We start from the raw sequence: 22,511 nt of genomic DNA, 5'->3' as shown, positions 1-22,511 counted from the left end.
GATCTCCTTGAAAAGCCTGCTTGTTAATTTTCAAGGAAAATAGTCAGTATACTTTACTATCAGATAACACTATCATATGAATTAGTTTCTCGTGGTAGTTTTAAAGATCATTAGCAAAAATGTTACCTGATGTCTGCATGATTCTGCTACGTTTCTCTAAGTTTTATATTCACGTCTGTTGATGACAGAGTATAAAAAGTGAAAAAATTGAGGTAAAATATTTCTGAAATGATAGTGAGGTGACCTAACTTAACAGACTGGCTTAATTGAGCTTATTTTCATCTTATTCAGAGTACATAGTAAAATGAATGAAAACGTGAAGGACTTCTACATAGTCAGAAACTAAATTATTACAGTAGTAGACGTTCTTTAACCTCACTTTCTATGAAGGCTCAAATATCCCATCACCTGATCAACACCAGCTGTACGCTCTTCAGATATAGCGTCAACATTTTTAATATTATGTATGATTCAATACCTAAAGTTATGACTTAAGTTATGACAACCTAGTCTAACAGACTTGAAAGTATGACTGACAAATATTGAAAGTTTACTTGTTTTTAATATCTACACGATGTTTAGAGAACAGAAGCATTGCTTACTTTACAGATATAGCACATTAGTGAGATGAATATTAAGAATTATTTATCTGTGAATGAACTATTCAATGACGTGAGGTAAAAGCCAGTATTTTCAAAAGGAACAAAATAATTTTTAATGTGACTAAACTACATACAGTTCATATGGGTAGTACAGAACATATCTGTCTATATCAGGGGTACAGAATGTGTATGTGTACAGACGTCTCAGTGTATTTGTGAGAGTATTTTATACTTTACGTACAATAGGGTATGTGTTTACACAATATATATATAACTTGCACATGTGGCTTTATACTGTGACAGTGTACCCCCCCTCACCCCCTGGTTAAGCAGAGCATGGGGCCTAAGCAGCTAACCATTGCGGGCAGCCGTGATGGGTACGCCCGGCCGTGCCAGCTGTATCCTGGATGCAGAGGAGACAGAGGACGCACAGCCAAGGGCTGTTTGAGCAAGGCACCCCCACCCCACTCCCAACCCCAGTGCCGGCCAAATCGGGAAGAAAGTGCAACTTGAGCCAAATTTGGGAGAAACTAACATCAGTATGCAAACGTGCCCATAGGTCGTTCACCTTACCCCGTAAATAGCGAGCAGCCTGAGCCCTTTGGGCTCTCCTGACACGGCTGCGGGTGGCACGCCAGGACCTCCCCGTGGGCAGGGATGGCCCAGGCAACTTGCGCAGTGCGAGGAGCCTTGTCACCACAGGTAGTCAGTAAGGGGATCAGGAGAGTGACAGCATGCTGGAATGGTGCTTTGTGATCACGCCTTATAATCTCAGCTAAGCAGCATTAAGGATTCACATAATGCATATGATCCTTTAGACATAAACTGCTGACCAAGCCTGGGACTACGAGCAGATTCAGCCGCACCAAGGCTCCTTACCTCTTCCACTCAAAGAGTTTAGAAAGCAAAAGGTCCACTCTGACCCTTGTGACTCAATGGGAGGTTTTCTTTGACGTAATGTCACATAACACAGTTCCTTATGTAGTCTCTGTGTAGTATAGAGAGTAATGGCTTTCATTTAGTGTCTTTGACCAGTAAATAGTGTGTTTTATATAGTGTGTAACAAAGTGTATCTTCCAATTAAAATCAGGTGTACCTTGCCACCATCGAATTTTCAAGTCACATAAACTTTGTTATATACAAATGTATGTACGAATTTTGTTCTGTGGTGACCACTTCAGCCTCACTTGGACTTCAATTGACAATTCTTTCGGTCTTTGTCAAATACGAATACTGATGAACAACCGTACTCTGAAAGATGCCATTTATACCAACTAGTAGTAAGTATTTAAGAACTGTTTCCTGAAATGAATCCCAAAGTCTAAAAGATGGACTGTGGAATGAGTACACTGTAGACAAGGACAATTAAGGATTCTCTTCTCTGTTAGAACAGCGTAACTACGCATTTGTTGGAATACTCAGCATGGGCTAAGAGATCACAACTGAGTTTTCAGTTCTGTCACAGACAGAATACTCAGTATTTTTAGTATTTTATTATTATTATTTCATTGTGTTTCATTTTTTGTCAGCTTTGAAGTAGTAATAATAGTACTGGTCAACTTTTTGAAGTGTTTTGCCATCTACTGATGTTGTACTGCATTATACAAAGTCCTAAAATATTTTTGTGAATGTGTATCTGCGGATATATATTTTAAGCCTTTGTATAACACAATACATAGAGATACCTAGGTGTACAGATACATACTTTTCCATGTGTATTATCTTTGGATTTAAGATTTCTGGAAAAGGTCTAGCGCATTCTGCATGTCAAGGAGATATAGCATGTTTATGTGAAAATGAGGTCTCAAGGATTCATACATGTAACTGCCATTTGTGATAGAAAGCATTTGCTGTCAATGTTTACAGGTAGAAATGTTGAGAGGGCTATTCTAGCAAGCACGTAGACGTTGTTCCGTCCATGTAAGAAAAGAATAATTTCACAGAGTGCTATGGTCATAACCATACTTGGCTGCTAAATAAATATATAGATCAATCACTTTTGAACACAGGAGAATCATGGAAAACTATATTGCTTTAGAGCTCAAGGTGTAGGCCCTGTAATAGCTTTGGACGATCTTGATGTTAAATAAGTTGAATTCTTCTGCAGTACTGAATTGTCCTTATACAAGAAACAGAATCTAAAATGATTTCTATAAATTTTATATTGTGAAGAGCAAATAATCAGAAGCCTCCATCAGTCCTACAGAAAGACAGTGGATAAATGGGTAACATATTTCTTGTGACTCCTGTAATTTATTGCATGTTTTGAGGGTTAAACAATGGGATATGTAGTCTAGCTTCCAAAACACTGCTTCATTTTTTTTTCCCCTAAATGTACGGTATGAAAACTGTTGCTCAAGGGAAGATATATGCTGGATTAGATGGACTGGGTCAGCTGCTCTGGAAATGTGGTCAGTTCCCTGGTGTCTGCATTAACAGCAGCATTGTATAGTGAACTACAGTAACTGCATAGGAATCCACAACTGCAAAGATTCCAGGACTGACATCTTTTCTTCATAGGGTCTGAGTGTTCAAGCCACACCTATGGAAACAACCTGTGAAGAAAACTTTGAATATTTTTGTGTTGAAGAGCTTTCAAAACTCAGATGGAAGCTTTCCTGCTAGTACAGTTGTGATCAAGACAGTATTCACATCAGTATGAATGTGGTCATATTTTGCATAGGGATATTAAGCATGCATACAGAACTTTGAAGAGTGTTAACAGAAACTTCTCTGTGATAAAGAACTTTGATCATTTCCTTGAATCCCGTAAGAGTTTGTTGTTGTTGTTGTTTTCCCTATGAACACAGATTATTCTCAGAACAATTTTTTTTTTTTTCAAAGCATTATTTTCCACAAACAATGGTCTGGTAGTTGAAATGCATACCTGGAGATCAGAGCAAAGGATATGTTTTCTGCCAAACAGATCACAAATGTCACAGCCCTTTTCTAGAGGCACCTGCTACTTTAAGCTCTCTTAGAACTTGCTGTGGTGTATGAAATCACTGTCAGATGAGAATGACAATACTAAAACATAAAAAGTACTTGGTACCCATCTTCGCCAGAATGCAAGTTATGGTGAATCATCAGTCTTTTATTCCCCAAGTTTTAGTAATATGGGCTTATTAATAAATACATGAAGTCTAGTAAGCACAGAAGTGTACAGCAGGTTTAACAGCTTAAAACATTTCTTCTACCAGGGACACTCCAGTAAGGTATTAAGGTATTAACAAGGATCTTCTTCATCCATGAGCATTTTACACTGGCTTCATATTTTTTTTTTTTTCCTTATCTGCTACTTCCACTGGAGGAAAAAAAAAAAGGGGGGGGGGGGGGGAATCCAGCCATGCAAAATAAGATGGAAGACACTGCCTTTTAAGGACCACTTCCACATACTTCAGAACTTATCTGTTTGTGTCTTTCGAACACGTGGATACTGGAATTATGGCAAGTGATACCAGCCTCCTGTAATTCCCAAGCAGTATTCCACTTGGGAAGTGACCTCTAAAGCCCCTTTCTGCTTTCTCATGCAGTCTCTGTAAGAGGAAGGTCTAGAAGAAAAATATCTCTTTTGTTGTTACAGGCATGGTGAAAGGAAAGCATGTTTCTGTAATTTTTGGTGTATTTGGGCCTCCTGATGTTTTTCAAAGAGGAAGTGGATGGTCAACTCAAGGTATGCAATTTTATGATCCTGGCAACTTTTATGTGCCTTGACGTTATACAAGCAAATAAGTAGTATTAATATGGGCCCCGAAGAGTTCACTTGGTGCCAAACAAGTCAGAGGAATTGAAAGAAACAACTGGGAATTGCATGGCTTAATCCATACAAATTACTTCACTCTGAGGGTATCATACAAGAAAGGGGAAAAAAAAAGAATTTGATGTTTACTTATGTATGCACACTGAGAATTAAATCTGCCCAGGCAAGCACTCGTAGGGAAAAGAACTGTTCTTTTGGCACCTCTTTCTACATTCATAATCAAGAATTCTTTTTATTTTTTTGATGGGATTGAAATCAATGATACAAACCACTTTTTTCTTCCTAAATAAACCATAAAGCAAATACTGAAATTAAAGAAATGAGAAGTCAAAAACTTCTCGTTGGCATGTATTTGTTTTGTAGCATGTAGTTTTACAGAAGTACAATATAAAACATAGTCAAAACCAATCAACATTCCCTAATATTTAATTCTAGGATTCACAAGACTTTGTTTGATCTTTTAATTCCTGTTCTTTCTGAATGAGTTGTAATGTTCTTACAAAAGTACTATCCATCTTCAAAAAACATAGCCATCATCTGTCTCCCCTTTTGGAATCAGATGTGGCAATTTAATTACATCATATTAAAAAAAATAGATTCTTTGAAGAAAAAAAAAAAGTTTTTTCCTCTAAAATTAAACATGTTAATAATAATACCCATATACTGTAACCAGAGAGACACCTCCTGAATTTATATGCAAGTCTAATGAAAATTACACCCCAAATTCTGAAAAGTTTACTGTAGTGAAGTGAAACTGTTTAGTTGCTGATTGCCTGCCAGCATTACAGCAGCCTCCAGCCTGATTCTATATTGATCTAGCAGTGTATATGGCAGAGCATGAAGAACAACCATCTGTGCCAGGTACAGTAGCAGGTGTGATATCCATTGAACAAGCTGCTGTCTGATTAAAATAAATCCCTTTCAAGCATCTGGCAACCCTGACGGATGCTTTTATCTTTGTTAAAAACACCCCACCACCTCAAAAAGTTGTCTGAACAGAAATGAGAAACTGAAGAGATAACATCAGGTGATAAAGGCCAGAAGTGGAACCCACTGCGGTGAAGTCTGGGTGAAGGAGTTTTAACGTTCACGAGAAGTTCCTTAGCATGTAAAGCAGCAGCGTCTGCTCAGCCCATGTGTTCCAGTGGTGTTGCTAACATCTTGTAAGGGAGAACTGAAAGCAGGATAACTGGTGTGAGAAGATAAATGCTTCGTCACCAACATTTTATGAAGTTATGTTTGCAGATTGGGTTTGTGCAGGTAAAACTGAGCAAGATAACTCATTTGTACAAGATTTCAGTAATGAGAACTTTCCAGAGTATTCAGCAAGTAAGTCTATAAATAAAGCTTCTACAATCAGAAGATACAAATCAAGAGCACTTGCTAGTTTGTTTTTGAAAATATTTTTAGAATCTCCTGATTTTATCATTAGATTTGTTTTGAACTCAGAACTACTATTTATTATGCGGGTTAAAATTAGTTCTTGAAATACACTACTCGGCTGTGCCTCTAAGAAAGACTTAACAAGGAACAGCTCTCCATAACTGGATCATGGAGTTTTGACCTCAGTAATTGTTAAATTTCCTCTGTTGTCAGCTGCTTGATAGTAGTTAATCTTTTTGTCAAGTTGATTTTTATCTTTTTAAAGGATGTTAAGTGCTGAAAATGTTGATTCTAAAGAGATGGACTGGGAAAGAAAAATAGACTGTATGAACTGGAATATGGAAAATGAGTATGTGATTCTTGTAAACACAGAGACAGCATAGACAGTCCTATTGGTGTCTGTATTTTCTGTAGTGGGATTCAAGGATGACAGTTCTGTGAACTCCACTGATTATGCCATTTTGCTAGATGAAGAAAATGAATACCCAGAAGTAGTAGCAGTAGCTCCCACAAGTGCATAGCAGCTGTTTAATATTGCTGAATTCATCCAAAATGTCTCATAAAATGGAGACTGTTTGCTGTGCAGAACTTGGTCTGGGAATACATCAGAGGGTTTTATTCTAGTCATGGAACATGTTGCACATATCTGGCTTAATTCACTTAAAGAATCAGCAGACTGTGGTTTAATGTTTGCAAGTCTCTGGTTGATGGATGAAAAAGTAATAGCAGATATTCACTAGGAAGAGATGTTTGCATTTGAGTTTCATAAATAACCAATGAAATAAGAAGAGGTATGTGTTTATAAATAAATATCGTAGTAGGGGAATCGAAAATTTTTGAAGGACCTGGTAATCTCCACTGCTCTTCTGAACCTGCAAAGACTTCTGACAGTTCTTCAGAACCCTTTTGAGGCAACCTAGAGAGAACTGAAGCTTCACTTACAGAAGCAGTTGTAAACTGTAAACCATGGGAGAGCAATGACTCACTATTTAATTCTATTTCAGCCCCTGGTATGCTCCTAATTACCGAACTCACGTCTACGGCAGATAGAACAAGAGTCTGGTGCTGCTCTAATGATGAGGCTTGTGTAGGGAAAACAGAAAGTGTTATTAACTACAGATAAATGAGATTGTATCATAACTATGCTGGGAAGGAAGTACTGGTCTTTAATCTGTGGAAGTATCAGTAGCCATGTACTACTGCAATACCAGTCTTTATTTTTACTGAGACCTGAACAACAGAACTAAGAAAGTGTGAAGAAGGAACATCTTCTAAGGTTGCTATCCTAAACACTTGAAGACTCTCCAGTGGTAGTGAGTCCTCCTAGTCGATAGCTCAGTTTTCACAGAATCACAGAATCGAAGGGGTTGGAAGGGACCTCGAGAGATCATCGGATCCAACCCCCCTGCCAAAGCAGGCTCCTTAGAGCAAGCTGCACAGGTAGGCATCCAGACGGGCCTTGAATATCTCCAGAGAGGGAGACTCCACAACCTCCCTAGGCAGCCTGTTCCAGTGCTCCGTCACCCTCACCATGAAGAAGTTCTTTCTCATGTTGGTGCGGAACTTCCTGTGCTCTGTCTTGTGGCCATTGCCCCTTGTCCTGTCCCCACAAACCACTGAGAAGAGGTTGGCCAAATCCCTCTGTCTCCCACACCTCAGGTATTTATGCACATTGATAAGATTCCCTCTCAGTCTTCTCCTCTCCAGGCTGAACAGACCCAGGTCTCGCAGCCTTTCCTCATAGGGAAGATGCTCCAGGCCCCGCATCATATTTGTGGCCCTCCGCTGGACTCTTTCCAGGAGTTCCCTGTCTTTTTTGTACCGGGGAGCCCAGAACTGGACACAGTACTCCAGGTGAGGCCTGACCAGGGCGGAGTAGAGGGGGAGGATCACCTCCCTTGACCTGCTGGCCACGCTCCTTTTAATGCACGCCAGGATCCCACTGGCCCTCTTGGGGGGGGCCCTCTTTTGCCAAATTAGTGGTCAGAAGCATCCCTCTGCTGAAAATATACGCCTTTTTAAGGCCTTTAATGATAAAAATGTTAAGGAAAGAAAAAAAAAAAGGAGCAACTCTAGCTCTGGACTGAAGTCTGCAGCAAATTACATGACCACCAAAACATTATTCAGTCTTACCAAGATATTATATAGCAAATACAACTCTTTAAATCATATTTTTAATAAAAGCACAGAAAAAAAAAAACATTTTTAATAAAAGCATAGAAAATCGTATTTTTAATAAAGGCATATAAAATCATATTTTTAATACAAGCATAGAAGTGGTTTTAGTGACCTCAAGAGCTGAGTAAATGCAAATCCTCCCATTATTCATATTCTGCATGAGGGCCAGCACCAGAACAAATGGCAGTGCTCAGAACAGAAGTATTAAATTTTCTAAATCCAACTGCTGCTGTGAATCAATATAAAATGAATGAATTACATATCTTATCCATTGAGAACATCAGCAAACTAGCTGACATGGTATTTTGGAAGAGGTACGGATGTAACTGCATTAATAACTGCATTTCTTTCAGTCTCATTACCTACATCAAGAAGGAATATTACCTATTAAGAAGACAGCCAACCAAAAAAAAAAAAAAAACCACCAAAAAAAAAGCACAACAAAAGCCAAAACACTGTAGGTATATTCCTAAAATACTAGTCTGTACACAAATCAAATGTTTATTAAAACTCGCCCAAATAAAAACAGGTCTTGGCTGATTTATTAAACAAGTAAATACTCTGAAAGACTAGTTAGGCAAAAATTCTGAATCTAACTGTAAAGACAGTCTTACACACATGCTACACGTATAATACTAGCTTTAGTTAAATGAACAGGTGACAATGAAGATACAACCTTCAAAATAACCTGTTGCACTTCTATTACTGTAGCCCTGAGATATTTAAAAAGAAAGAATACAAAGAATTTTTGGGGTTCCCCCCAAAAATTACTAAAACCAGTCAGAATGGCAGATGTGTTGAGAGACTAGTTTCAGACATTTCTAGTGAAAAACATCTGGATGCACAGAAGAGGAAGCACTCAGAAAAGATGTGAACTTGGAAAGGAAAACCAAAGTCCCCAAGGAGTAAGGCAAATTATTTTGAAAGGAAGAAGGACAGATTGTCATTAGGGACAGACAGAGCTGAACACGGTATGACACACATGAGATTTTACACTCTTGCAAAGCAAACTGAAAACCAAGCTAAGAGCAGTTTTCCTTGCTGGATGTGAAAGATACTGGGGAAAAATATTCTTGAGAGAAAAGAGTAATTTTCCAGTTATGTTTAAACATGTAATTATGAAAGGATGGTGGATTAAATTACAAGAACAGAAGGTAATATAGAAGTGGAAAACAACACGAAGATGAAAATTAATACACTTCGAATATTCCAACCATTGAGAAAGCACTAGTAAGGAAAGAAGTTTGATAAATATACGACTCAGAAGCTTATTCTTCTTACCTTGGGACATCTCTTCTGAATGAAAATCAGGGGTAGCATGTTTAGACGAAAGTTCCACAGACACAGCTAGGGCTGTTGGACGGTCATTATCTAAAATCTCAGTAGGAAACACTTCAGCCATTTCAGTTTTCTTGCTTTGGGGGATAGTAGGTAAACAGGTGATATTGTTTATTCCATCAACGCAAAGAAACCCAGTGGAGCAGGATTGTATTAGGCAATCATTGTAATTAAGCTCACAGCTTCGTCCCTGAAAGTAAATTTTTAAAAAGCCATTTTTGAAGGCAATTTGCATTTCATAGTCATGTTAGTTCAAATTATTGTTTTCTATTTATTCTAAAATGTTGTTTTCTTATATTAAACTGTCCACACTTCCAAAGAAAATCTAATAATCTGGAAAATATCGATCAAGTAATATAAAAGTATAGTTGTATTTTTTTTAATTTCAACTAAATGATATTTTGATTCCCACTTAGTATTACAATTTATCAATAATTTCCCCATAAATTTGTAGTTGCAAAGTATCAAAGACAGTATTGTCATTAAGTAAAATAATCATTTTCATATTATGGCAAAACCTCTAGATAATAAGTTTGTACGTAGTTATACAGAAAACCATACAGAGGACTTAGCTGTCTGAAAACCTACAGATTGCTCTTATTGTCAAGTTAAATTTCTATTTTCTTTTCGTACACCACTGTTAATTATTTGTTGCCTATTGTTACCGAATCTTCACATAGCACCATCTCAACACATTAGGTTTGCATGTTACTTTTAGAAATGTGCAGCGGCAGTCTCAAATTGGAGCTGGCACTCACTCTTTATTTTTATCGAGACTAACAATTCATGAGAAGTCTGAAATATCCTTTCTACTAATAAATTAAGAATGTTCATAATCAGTGGTCTGTAATAAAGGGAAGAAATAAGGCATTTCTTTTACAGCAATAATTATGTGAATTAAATGCATTCTTGAAGTGTGAAATAAATATAAGCTGAAGCCAGGCCTGAGTTCATTTTATTTTCACTTCTGTTGTAATGAACTAATGGGCTGTGTGAAGAGAGGGAGCTAACTTAGCTAACTTAGAGAGATCTTACGCATTTCGATAGCCATTTAAAATATGCAGGGTCATCTCTGAAAGACAGAAAACTCTTTCCATGTATAATCTGACACGTAATCCTACATGGTTTTCTAATAATCTATGGGGTTTTTGAATGGGCTTGGCCACGATTTTACCATCATGATTTCCAGGCTACATAATGAAACCACAGTTTTAGCTCTTTTTCTGCCTCGTATCTGCTGCTTTAAACAACTGTTGACAGAGAGGGACTTGGGGCCAGCCATATTTTCAAGCCTTGTAAGGGCTTGAAAATGAACAACTAGCTTTCATTAACAATTTTGAATCTAAGTTGTTGAAACATGAATGTCTTCTTTGAAACTTTGAATGTCTTCTAGGTCATCTGATAATAATAAGAAATATGTATCAGAGACGAGTTGGAGTTCTTTGTGGAAGTATTAGGTGGTACATGTCAAAACCACACCAGATCAGATCTAACAAGTTCATTCACATCTACACAGGTACATCAAGCAATATAAATCATTCAGTGAGCTTTGGTGTCTGGAAATGCTCTCTGTTTCTTAATTTAGCAGCCTAGACAAAAAGTTTGGGACTTGTTTTAAAACGGACATTCAAATGTGGGTGTCATATAGTGACTGCAGTCATGCTAGGAGTCTAAACTCCCTTTAGAGTCAACGCAGATTCTGAGGAAGTTAACTGCTTAAATGTGGGTGCCTAGTATCATTTTTGTAATTGATGAGTACCTCGTCAGAGTCCCAGCTGACAATCCAAGAGTTACAGGTTTCTCACAGGCCATATGTTAATCTGACTGCCTTATGAAGATATACTGGATATTCTAGACTGTCTGAAGTAGTATTAGATGCTTATGGCTAGGCAACTAGATCACTCTTTAAGTCAAGAAAGTTCCAGAAGCTAATCAATATCTTAATGTAGACACAGAACTGGATTTGGAAGCCATGTGTTGGGATGCTCTCATGAGAAAGCTAGATGGTGTTGGCAGATCTAACCCAAAAAATACAGAAAACCTGTACTTAAAATACAGAAAACCTGTCTTCTGTGTGGTAGTGGGAAGCCAGGGAAAACCCAAAATGGCATGGGCATTCATATTTAGGCTTCAAGTGTCTGGACAGCCAAACAACCCTTTGTGCTCCATTGACCGTATCAACTAGGACTTCATTTAGTATAATGTAAGTACAGGTACCAAGTGCAGATACTTGAATTTAGGCATCTGCATTTCAAATTGTATTCAACCTATCTGCTAAACCCAGAAAAGTCTGAAACATTATTTAGACCACGAATAATAAAGATCGTTTACTCTTTCAACACACGCCTTCTTTATATTTTATATTTCTATTTGTATTTATATTCTTTATATTTTATATTTCTATGGCTTCGTTTGCACCCAAAATATGGAATCCCTCCTAGAATAGAGAGGGAAGTGGTGAAACATTAATATAATACTTGTATCACCAAGGAAAATATTGTGAAAACTATTTAACTGGTATCACAAATGTTTTAATGATGTTGAATAATTACTACGTTAGCCTCAGAAATTACATTCTCAGTGCAAGCCACATTGATGCATTCAAGAAACGTGTTCTTTGAATACTACATGCTACTGAAGCCTGATATCCTATAAAGTGTGTATCTTGTGTTTAAAATCTAAGAGAGTTGAGTTCCAACTCAAGCTTCTCCTGGAACTGGGGCATATGTAAGAAAAAACAAGTAGTGTTCAATAAGTATGTGCTCATTGCACACTTTCCTTAAAACAAGATAGTTAAACAGTTTCTCTTGTCTATCTGGTTTGTTTTTTTCACAGAACTTGAAACAACTTACATATTTCTGATATCTCTATCAACTCTACTACATTGTACGTGATATTAAAAAAAAATAGGACACACAAGAGAAAAAGGCAGAAATGGGAACATAGAAATTCAACTGTTTTTACAAGTAGTTTAAATCATTCAGTGTTTGAAATGGAAAAGGTTAAATGGAAGTTTTGGTATGATTTAGGTACACCCAAGATTGTTTCAATCAAGCACTTAATTTATTTTGGCAAGCAGATGAGCTAACTGGTAAATTCATAGCATCCTATAAACTCGCTTGCTGTATTAGTATTCTCAAACATGAAGGAACAGCAGGCCAATTCATATCCTATATATAGATTTATAGGTTTCCATACAAGGATAAAAAAAATGTTTCTTCCTTGCTTACTTCCAATTCCATACAAAGCACAAATGATCAGTTTATTATGTAAGTAAGATTTCTGCCTAATATTTTTTCTTAATCCCATAAAACTTATGTTTCATTCTGACTTTTGTTGCGACAAATTAGTGTATTTTTATTACTTATTAATGTATTTTATTATGATTTTATGACTCGCGAAAACAAAGCAGATGTGGATAACCTCCATTGTGCATGAAGGGTACATTGAATAGTCATAGATAAATTTGATAGCCTTGAAAGTGACTGTAAATGCTTTAGTTAAATGCTTTAACAGTTTCAATGAAGGCAGATACTGCAGATTTGTATTTAAAAGTAGGTATGCTTCTATAGATGTTTTCAATTTAAAAAGTAAACATTTATGCCATACACCACTAGCTATGCTTTTATTCTCAACATTTCTGAGAAACTTCATGATCCCTACTTTATGATCCATGCTTCAGATAGCATTGCGTACATACACTACAGAAGATTTGTGTATGCTAACATACACTTTAGCTGGTATTCCTTGAAAACATTCCTCTGGGAATTCCACTGTTTCCACCACACATTAACTCACTGTTAGAAACCAGAATCCACCAGGGGTTTACAAAATACCCATCATCTTGAGACGTTTAGACCCTAGGTGTCCTTGTTTTTCATACTGATGACAGACATGTTATACATCTTTCTGTTTTTCCAGTTTTATTTCTCTACTGTGGAATTCCCAAAGCACAGTAGAATCTGGACTGAAGATGGAATAGTGGATAACAGAATAAAAGCAAAGACATCTTAAATTCCAGCTACCTCAGAGGTTTGCAGCTTTCTCATTCGTTAAGAGCCTGTTCTGTGACATACTGTAAGTTAATGCCCAAGGTACGTACTAATGGAAAGACGCCCTCCATGGGTCAAAACAAATATCTGTCCAGCTCCATCATCAGTGAGCTAATCTTGAATGCTTGGGGAAAAACACAGGAATAAAGCAAGCAGAGTTTGTCTTTGACAATGTCCTAAATATTCGAATTTCTGGCAATGAGTAATTCAGAGATTTCCTCTCTGTAATATTCAGATCAGGATCAGGGTAATATTCAGATTAAATAATGATGGAGCTATCTTCCTTCTAGCCCATTTTTGGACTTACTTGTAATTTTGGTCAATGCAGTATCGTGAAACACTGACACCAGTGAATTTTGCACTGAGTGAAAAAATAATTTCTTCCTACAAATTTTATACTTGTTCTCTGATAGTTTTATTTGGCATTCAGAAGATTTTCTTTTGGTGAGAAATATGAAATAAGTACCATAATTTTCTCCATCACAGTTGTTCGTGTAGGAGTTTAAATACTGAATGAACAAAAGGAGGTTTTTTTAACATGAAGATATGATTATTTTCCAAATAAATAGACTGTGTTCCTCAATTGATATATCCTTCATCATCACCTGACCTTGTTTTCAATGCCAGCCTGCTTTTGGAGGTAAAAATGATAGCAGTTGCTGTGGAGTGTGGCGAAGTATCAACTGTGTCCATTGTACTCTGCAAAAACCACCCTACAAGATATGTCTGTTCCTTCTTATGGGTTACTCTCTTCCTTCTTTGGATAGTCTGTTTGTAAACTTAGATTATATGCATTAAATTCAGACATTCAGACTGGTCTTTATCCTCTATACATCAGTTTTTAGAGGAGTTTGAGAAAAGTTTACCTTATTTAGAAAAAAATCTCTGCCTCCATACAACCCTTTGCACGTGGATTTCTATGGGGATAACTTTTATAAATAAAGGAGCTAGTGATCCCAGAATGGTGATTCTGCATTTAAAGCAAATAGGGGAGGAACAATGAGAGGAGCTGCTGGAACTGGTTCTCCCTAAATCTAGGCTGCAGGGATATTCTACTTCTTCTCATTTAAATTAGGTGTTTGTCCAGTGTCCAGGTGTTTAACCAGGTGTAAGTCCTAACCAAAAAAAACCAAAAAAAACAAAAACAAACAAACAAAAAAAAACGGATGCATTTCCCCTGCTTTGTTCAGATATGATGGGTCTTAGGGATCTAGGAAAGACTTATTGTTATAAGGTTCCATTGAATCCTTTCTCCAGATTTTGTATTGTGGCAAATACGGATATAGACTCAGGGAACTCCTACCCTCTTGTTCTGGAAGTGGATGTAAAATTCCAGAAAATATGGAAGTTTCAGTTACCTATGAAGGCTTCCACACAAGTTTGTAACACACAAGGCAAAGAAGGCAACCCTTTCCTCATTTACTACTACAGATAAGCACTTGGTCTGAAGTTTGATTAGAATGGCAAGTTCCAGTCTGAATGTTTATGTTTGCATGAGTGAAGGACTTAGTAATGTCCGATAAAAGCATTAACACAACAGTGTTCTGATATTTTAGACCTGAACATGTTATTGTCAAGGCCCTAATCAACCTGTGACTATCATTTTTCTGCAGTCTGCTCCTGCACCCTTTTCCAACACACCCACGGGTTTAGCTCCTTTGCTGAAGGTCAGCTCTGGTATGTTGCAGCTGTGAAACCTTGGATTGGCCTGCTGTGAAAAGAGCTAAACTGTGAGAAAGATTTTTGTGAGATGACTCATCTTTGACCTTCATACCTGAGCTCAGAAACTGCATTTAAACTCAGGCCCTTGCCATCAGACTTTATCAGAGCCTAAACTAAAGCTATAGCTTACAATAAAGCTAAAGCCTGCTGTAGCAAGCCTGGCACTTGGCTGATCCTGATCTTGCCTTGCAGACTTGACATCCTGGCTAAACCTCAGACTTCTCTTGTGATCACGGACTTGCCCGTTAGCACCGGACTTTTTGGATGGACATGGTTACTGCCATCACTGGACTTGCTCTGCTTCCCTTGTTCAGGTACTGCTCGTCTCTAAGGTCACAGCCCTTGCCTACTTCGCTGCTATCCTTGGCTCCTGGTCTGCCTTCCCTTGTGGAGCAGCCCACTCAACACTCATGCTCCACAACATGTGCTGGGATATGCAGCTACACCGTGGGTGCCCTTAAGGGAACAGGCATGCAACAGAGACAAGTATGACGCCTGATAAGAACTGAAGATAGACAGGAGTTCCTTCACTTTATAGAATATTCTTTTCTGTTGTATTTCATAGTTACTTTTTCCCTCATTGATGGTAAGTAAGAATCTTCTGCTGAGGAATGAAGCCCTGAAACTTGCTAAAGTCTGAAAAGTTACACCTTTCTTTCTTGACTCGACTGCTGAGAATGTATGAAGATAAATTTGGATCCTATTAACAACGATCTGTTCCTTCTACTTTACAGTCTTCAATACATCAAACAAATGGAGCACATTAAAATGAGCATCATTGTTATCATTTATAAAGAAAAAGTAATCAAATAACTATCTCAAGTTTGGAGCTGTAGAGATAAGAATGACTAAAGCAAGAAAATAATAATAAAAAAGATTGTATACTCCTTACTCTCCTTGTTACTAACCCCAAACTATTAAATGATACTAGTAAGTTAAACCTGAAGTGCAACAAGGTAAAACACAAGCTCAAATTGTAGATACCAAATGCACATTTCCAACAGCAGAAAAAGCTGGCATAAAATGGTGGTGACAGCATGGAAATTTCAACCTTAGGTAGATAACGTCACTGGCATTCAGCCATCATCAAAGGATTTTTTTGTTATGTTAAACAGAGAATAAAACATAGGACGGAAGTCCACATGGTCAAGCATTCAAAGTAATTGTTTGATTTAGTTTCAGGGGACTTGTTTTCAAAATATTTGTCTGTATGCAACAGTTTGAAACGTGAGTTATCTTTGTACGTATGTAAAAACATTTGCGTACTCTGATGACTAACAAAGCCGCTCTATATACTCAGCTTTTTTACTTTTTGTGAATATTAGGTAACTAGTTCTCTGGAATAGTAGAACTCCCATTAATAAAACAAACAAAATAAACAAAGAACAGTTACTAAAATATTGTATTTTTCTGAAAGGCTATGTTTTATCTGAGTGAGGATAAAGAGGAAAGGGATTACATATAGTATTTTCCGTGCACCAATTATTAGTCAGGTTAAGAGAAGGAGAAGAAAGAATGTCAGCATCTCACCACAAATCCTGGCTTGCAAAAACAGGAATAACCAAAACCGGGGTCTCTCTGAACACAGATGCCATGTATGCAGGGGTTGGATATGCACTCATCAACATCCAACTCACAATGCAGACCTTCCCATCCTGTCAAAAAAAACCAAATAAATAAAAGCACATTAAAATTAAATCCATTTATTGAACATCAATAAAAAAACAAAACAAACAAACAAAAAAGGTAACTATAATCAATCCTCACATCTATTTATGTCATATGGAATAGATACAAACTGTCTTTGTACTGTAGTTTCTCAAAGAAGAAAAGAAAGTTTAACAATAAAAAGTCAGAACCCGAACTATATGGATTATATAACTATACCCTACAAAAAATCTTTTGGGAACATTAATATTTGCTGACTTTTATATCTGTAGAGATTTAAGTAAGCAAACAAGAGTAAAACCTGAATATATTCTTGCCTTATTGAATTAACTGACTTGACAGGTTGCCCTTCACCTACAGAATTATCTGTATTGTTATCTCTTGTGTCTAAGAATAGTCAAGGGTAAAATGTTCCCTGAAACCTCTAATCTCATTTCAGATCAGCACAATGCAACCAAAGCCACATTATTTTCCAAAATTTAAACTGAAAGAGTATGGAATTGTTTATCTTAATTTTTGACCTCTTTATCCAGTTAAATTTGTGCATTATTGTCACACCAGGGAATGAAAAGCAGAGGTTTAGACAGATAACAATAGTCATGTTTACCTAAAATAAAATAAAGGAAAAAAATAAAAAGAAACTCAAATTACCATACCAGATCACTGAGGAGGAGAACTTCTCAGCAAATACAGGTTTGTCTTCGAATACCGTAAGAACACTGTCTTCTTATACTTCAACACTCAGGTTACTGGCACTTTTGGTAATATGCATTTCTTACAAAATCTACTTTATAATTAAGTAAATCCATAAATTAGAGTCCAAAACCTGGGGTTTAAATCAGTAATTTGAACCTGTCTTGAACTTGGTCTTCAGAGGCTAAGTCAAACCCATTTGCAGCCCATTTGCTTCAAAAATCCAAACCCAGAGTTTTGTAAAATATGGCTAACTATTGAAGAACTCCACACCATCTGCCACGATATCAATTACACCCATTACAGCTTTGTCATTTCTCTAATTCATTTTTCCCCTTTCTAAAAAACAAACAAGCAAACCAGTGAACCAAACAAAAAGACTTCACAACCCAAAAACCCCAGCAGACTTCAGCTGAGCCAAATCCAGTTGCCTGTATCATGTGTTTGCCTCAGTGCATGTGTCAAATGGACCCACCAGTTATGTTCCAGCCCTGTTTTAGCTGCATTGTTATAAGTACAGCTAAAGACTTCAGTTGTGAGGCCACCATTAGTTCCAGTGGCTGCTGTTGTTGCTTTAGAGCTGTCTGAGATACTGACAGAATATAGTTTACATCTCTCTGTGTCGCTTCTGCACCTGAACAGCCTGCAGCTGTGGCCACAGATTCTCAATATGCATTTGTTATTCTAGGGGTATGGGGCCTGCTACTGGGACAATAGCTGACAAAATTCATGGTCCACTAAAGAATGGATTTGTCAGACCTAAATGAATTCCCCATTCTGGTAACACATGCTCTCACCACATGCTTCATTTTGTTCTCTGAAGGTTTTTGGAAAGCTGCTATCATCGCCTTGTTCCTAGTTGTGTCTTGCCACGATCCCTTTTCCATTTAATTAAATTACAACCATGGATCTGTTGGATATAGCAGACTTCCTGCCTTGTGGAAAGTTCCTTCCCATGTCTGCCTCTACAGACGTAAAAACACTCAATGACATCTCCTTATTTCTATAGATGAAGGTCAGTAGAGAAATTAAAGACCTATCATATGCAGGTAGCCTGCCACAAAAGCAGATTTATTCCAAGTATTTCTACTTCATGTATCTGGAAGGTATTTTTTCTTTATCTTCCAATCTCTTTCTTCAGTTGTGCAACTTTACAACAAGCTATTCCTCCCACAGGTTCCCCTTCTCCAAATTCATTCCTTTTCTGAGCTATAACTTTCTCACCTCCAGCCACTTCAGAAGCCATAGAACTCAAAAAAAAGATAGTACCGCATTAATTAAACAGAAAAGGTATTCAACCATTATATATATACCTAACACCTCTGATTCTTTCACTGTTTATGTTCCTAGTGGAGAAACCACACAGAGATCTTTTGCCCATACTAAAGAATGTTAATATTAAACAAAGGTAAAAGAACAACAGCTTACACTTGGCTTAAAATGTGTTTAAATCATGTTAGCAGCAGGACTGAGATCTAACGCCTGAGAGAAAGCTTCTTCTGCTTACACCAAACATTTCCATGTAAGTTGCACAGAGGCAGCAGTTACAGCCCTTGGCTGGTAAGCAATTTTAAAACGTCTGTATTCAAATATACTTACATTATCAGTAGCTTTAAAAATAGGGAGAAACATTTTGAACTTGACCATATATTCTACATGAGGCACAGTAATGATCAAAAAACACATCTTACTAGTTTTTAAGTCATCTGTACTGGTGAAGTGGTATGTGGCCTTATTTAGTAATAGGCAGAGCTTCCTGAGGGGATGTACAGTTTTATTCAGGTGGAATTTCCATTGTACAACAGTGCTGAGAGGAAAAAAGATATATGCTACCAAAGATAGGTGATGACTCAAACTTTGAAGATCAAAAGGGACTGTTATGATCGTGAATTCTGGCCCTCTGTATGGCAAACTCAAGAAATTTTTCACTCAGTGGTTCATACATCAAGAGTATAGCATCTTTATGGATTATTGAGTGTCTCTTGGACATTAAGGGAAAAAAAAAAGTTGCTATAAAAAGTTTCATCTGGGAGTAAGTGTATTCCTAAAATTAATGAGGTCCTAGTAAGCCAAAGATAGATTGCCTTACAAGTGCTTCCATTTTAGTCTTATGCATTAAAATATCCTTCCTTAGTACCGATTAAATAACTAAATAGACTGTCCGTATGGACTTGCCATATACACACGTGCTTGCATACTTTCTTGCATACCTAAAATTTGATGTGTTGTTGTTGTTTGTTTTTAATGAAAAAACAGCATGGAAATAATTATATGTATGTGGAATAATTGCTGGAGGTGACTTATTGGGGCTAAACGTATGTCCACCTCTTAAGAGGAGGTTCATCCAGGGTGAAATGTGGCAGATATGCAAGGAATCTGTTCCATGATAGTCCCCTTGGCGATACAGCTGCAACCTTAGGTATTGGTAACACGAGGGGAGCTTGGTGTGTTGACTCTAAGTGATATAGCACGGAGGGTGGAGCGAAGACACCACGGCCTGGGTCTGGGCTATCACTGCAGGGATGGGGAACCTGATGTGACTGTGGAACTGATAGACTGCATGGCCTGATTTGAGTCTAACTGATAACCAAATCATGTCCTCTGGGTGAACTTTGCTCATTATAATCCCATTATAATGCCAAAACACACCTCCATCCCAAAGGCTACCTGCCTCCAAACTGCGACCACCCCTCACTGAGCACGTGCTCTGAATTTCTCAGAGCCTATACCTTAAAAGCAAGAAAAATTTATACCAATCACAACAGACATGTGTGACTAGAGTCACTCAAGCTCCTCCTAAAAGTAAGAAAATAGTATAAAAATGGCTCAGGAGAGGAAAATGCAAGGCAAGACACCACTTCCACCCCACACGGACACCTATTGGGTGAGATTCAAACTCTCGGTTATATCCAGTGCTTCCCCGGGAAACCTAACAGCCTCTATAGAGTTGTTTAATAAGTTAGCACATGTGCAGTTGGTTGTGTTTGTCATATTTGTGGTATTTGCATGTGCTTTGCAGACAGGGTGTTTATCGCCAGCAATCCAAAGGAACCTGTACTCCCATTGCTTCAATACACTACACCAGTCATTTACTAGATTGAAAGTGCATTGCGCTATTCGTGCATCTGTGATCATGATTATTCAATATAATTAATGTGACCAGATTTATAGTACTGCGATATTGTGCTATTTGTGCTCCTGTGATCATAATAATATATATATATAATATACTGAATGCGACCGGGCTTATAACACCAAATTGGGCACCACACAGAATCTAAGCCCAGCTGCCCCCAGCCCCCTTGATATCTGAAGACAAGCTGGAACACATGGGGGCTTAGGGCCTGCCAAACTTCCTTACCCTTTAACTCAACAATGTAAAAATTAGATGAGTGGACTACTAGAATGAAGAAAATTATTTGGTGATCTATTAAAAAGACTGCAGAAAAAAATGTCTAATACACATAGTTTAAATATCCAGTTGTTATACAGTGCCTACTGGTTGGTCTGTAAGCTACATTTGTGAAGACCACACATAATAAACCCATCTCCACATAATTTTTCAGACTCTCTTAATGAACTGTTTTAAGACTTCCTGACATGCTTGTTCTCTTTAGATTTCATTCAAAAAAGCTTGTCAAAGAATAGTTATTCTTTTTGTACCTTATAGATTATACACATATAAGAACTAGATATATTTTACCAGCTTTCTCAGTACTAACACTGATAATTCAAAACTATCATTCTTTAAGATTGTTCTGTCAAATGTCAGTTACCTTGTTGACATTTACAAGTGTATCCATTGACATGATCTTCACAGGTTGAACCATGTAGACAAGGTGATGAATTACACTCATTAACTTCTGTTTCACAAAACTGTCCAGAAAATCCAGCAAGACACCTGAAGCAAATAACATTACGATGTGTTACATTATGCATAAACCATTACATAGAATATACTTTGTGTGGAAACAATTCATAACATCTGTGTACATTAACAAGACATAATCTCAAATGTTCCTTTCTGTTTTTCCTTATTTTACTGCAACTCTTCCAAGTTTCAAAATGTAATCCTTGGTAATGTTTTAGGGTTTTATGATGGCAAAACCTGTCCAAATTTTCTGTATTTTAACCATAGTATTTGGATCACAACCAAACTTGACAGTCTCAATTTCAGTTTACTGGTTCTAGCATGGTGAGTAAATACAAACCATTCTTAATGTGCTTTTGGGAGACTGTCTACTAAAATAGTTTAATTGGCAAAGTAACTGCAGTCTGTGTTTGGAAAACTGCTTGTTAAGAGATGTTGAGATGTGTTGTACACAGATATTTCACATGAGGTAAGGCATTCAGAAACTACTGTTACCAGCTGGGTAGTGCACATCTTGCATGTCTTCTTGTTTCTAATGAAGAACGTAAAAGTTTATGCCCCACTTAGAGAAAGATGAGTACATTAACAGATTGCCTTTCAATAAATTAGAATAGTCACGTCACTCACTCCTCAGGATACCACACGGGGTGAATACAAAACACATCGATAGAACTAAATACCTGCAGCGTTTACCTTGCTTTCCAGATTTTGAAGTAGAAGAGAAGGGGCTGGATCACCAAATAGGTATATGTAACACTTCCTGACGAATCATTACATTATGTATTGGTAATTATGTTTTGATTTCTGCCTTGACTGTTAGAACATATTTGTTTCACTTTATACGAAATGCACTCTGGGTAATGGGAATTTGGAACCTACCACGACAATGAAGCAGAACAGATTTTCCAAAGTCCACAACAGCTACAGAAGACAGTGCTGGCATACTGTTTGGAAAATGTTCAAACTGAAGCACACATTACTATTTTGCAAGTATCTAATTATAAAGTGTGAGAGAAAAGCCATGGATGAGGCTGAGTGAGTGAGCCATGAGGTGACCTGTATTGCTTTTTGGCCACAAAACATTAAGCAAAATATAGTACAATATATGTTCTAATTGCCAAACATCAAAATCTGATTTAAAACTGGATTCAACCCACCCAACTTCCCATACCTTGCTCTAACAACCCTAAGATTCTTCTGTGCTCAGGGGATTAAGGGGTGCAGAGGATGATTCTGCTCACTGA

The 22,511-nt window shown here is 37.3% G+C and overlaps 1 protein-coding gene across 1 annotated transcript in view; it reads right to left on the bottom strand.

Annotated features, from left to right (window-relative positions):
* The window catches only part of EYS (eyes shut homolog), a 959,435-nt gene that overhangs the window by 362,948 nt on the left and 573,976 nt on the right, over positions 1–22,511 (bottom strand). The window contains exons 31-33 of the mRNA XM_080584128.1: positions 21,173–21,297; positions 16,566–16,690; positions 9,205–9,451 (exon numbers count right to left, since the gene is read on the bottom strand). Of these exons, the coding sequence (XP_080440254.1) occupies positions 9,205–9,451; positions 16,566–16,690; positions 21,173–21,297 (497 nt within the window). The remainder of the gene's footprint in view (positions 1–9,204; positions 9,452–16,565; positions 16,691–21,172; positions 21,298–22,511) is intronic.

Source organism: Anser brachyrhynchus (genome assembly GCF_964034855.1).
Source record: "Anser brachyrhynchus genome assembly, chromosome: 3".
Taxonomy (NCBI): Eukaryota; Metazoa; Chordata; class Aves; order Anseriformes; family Anatidae; genus Anser; species Anser brachyrhynchus.
This window is presented reverse-complemented; position numbering and strand designations above follow the sequence as displayed.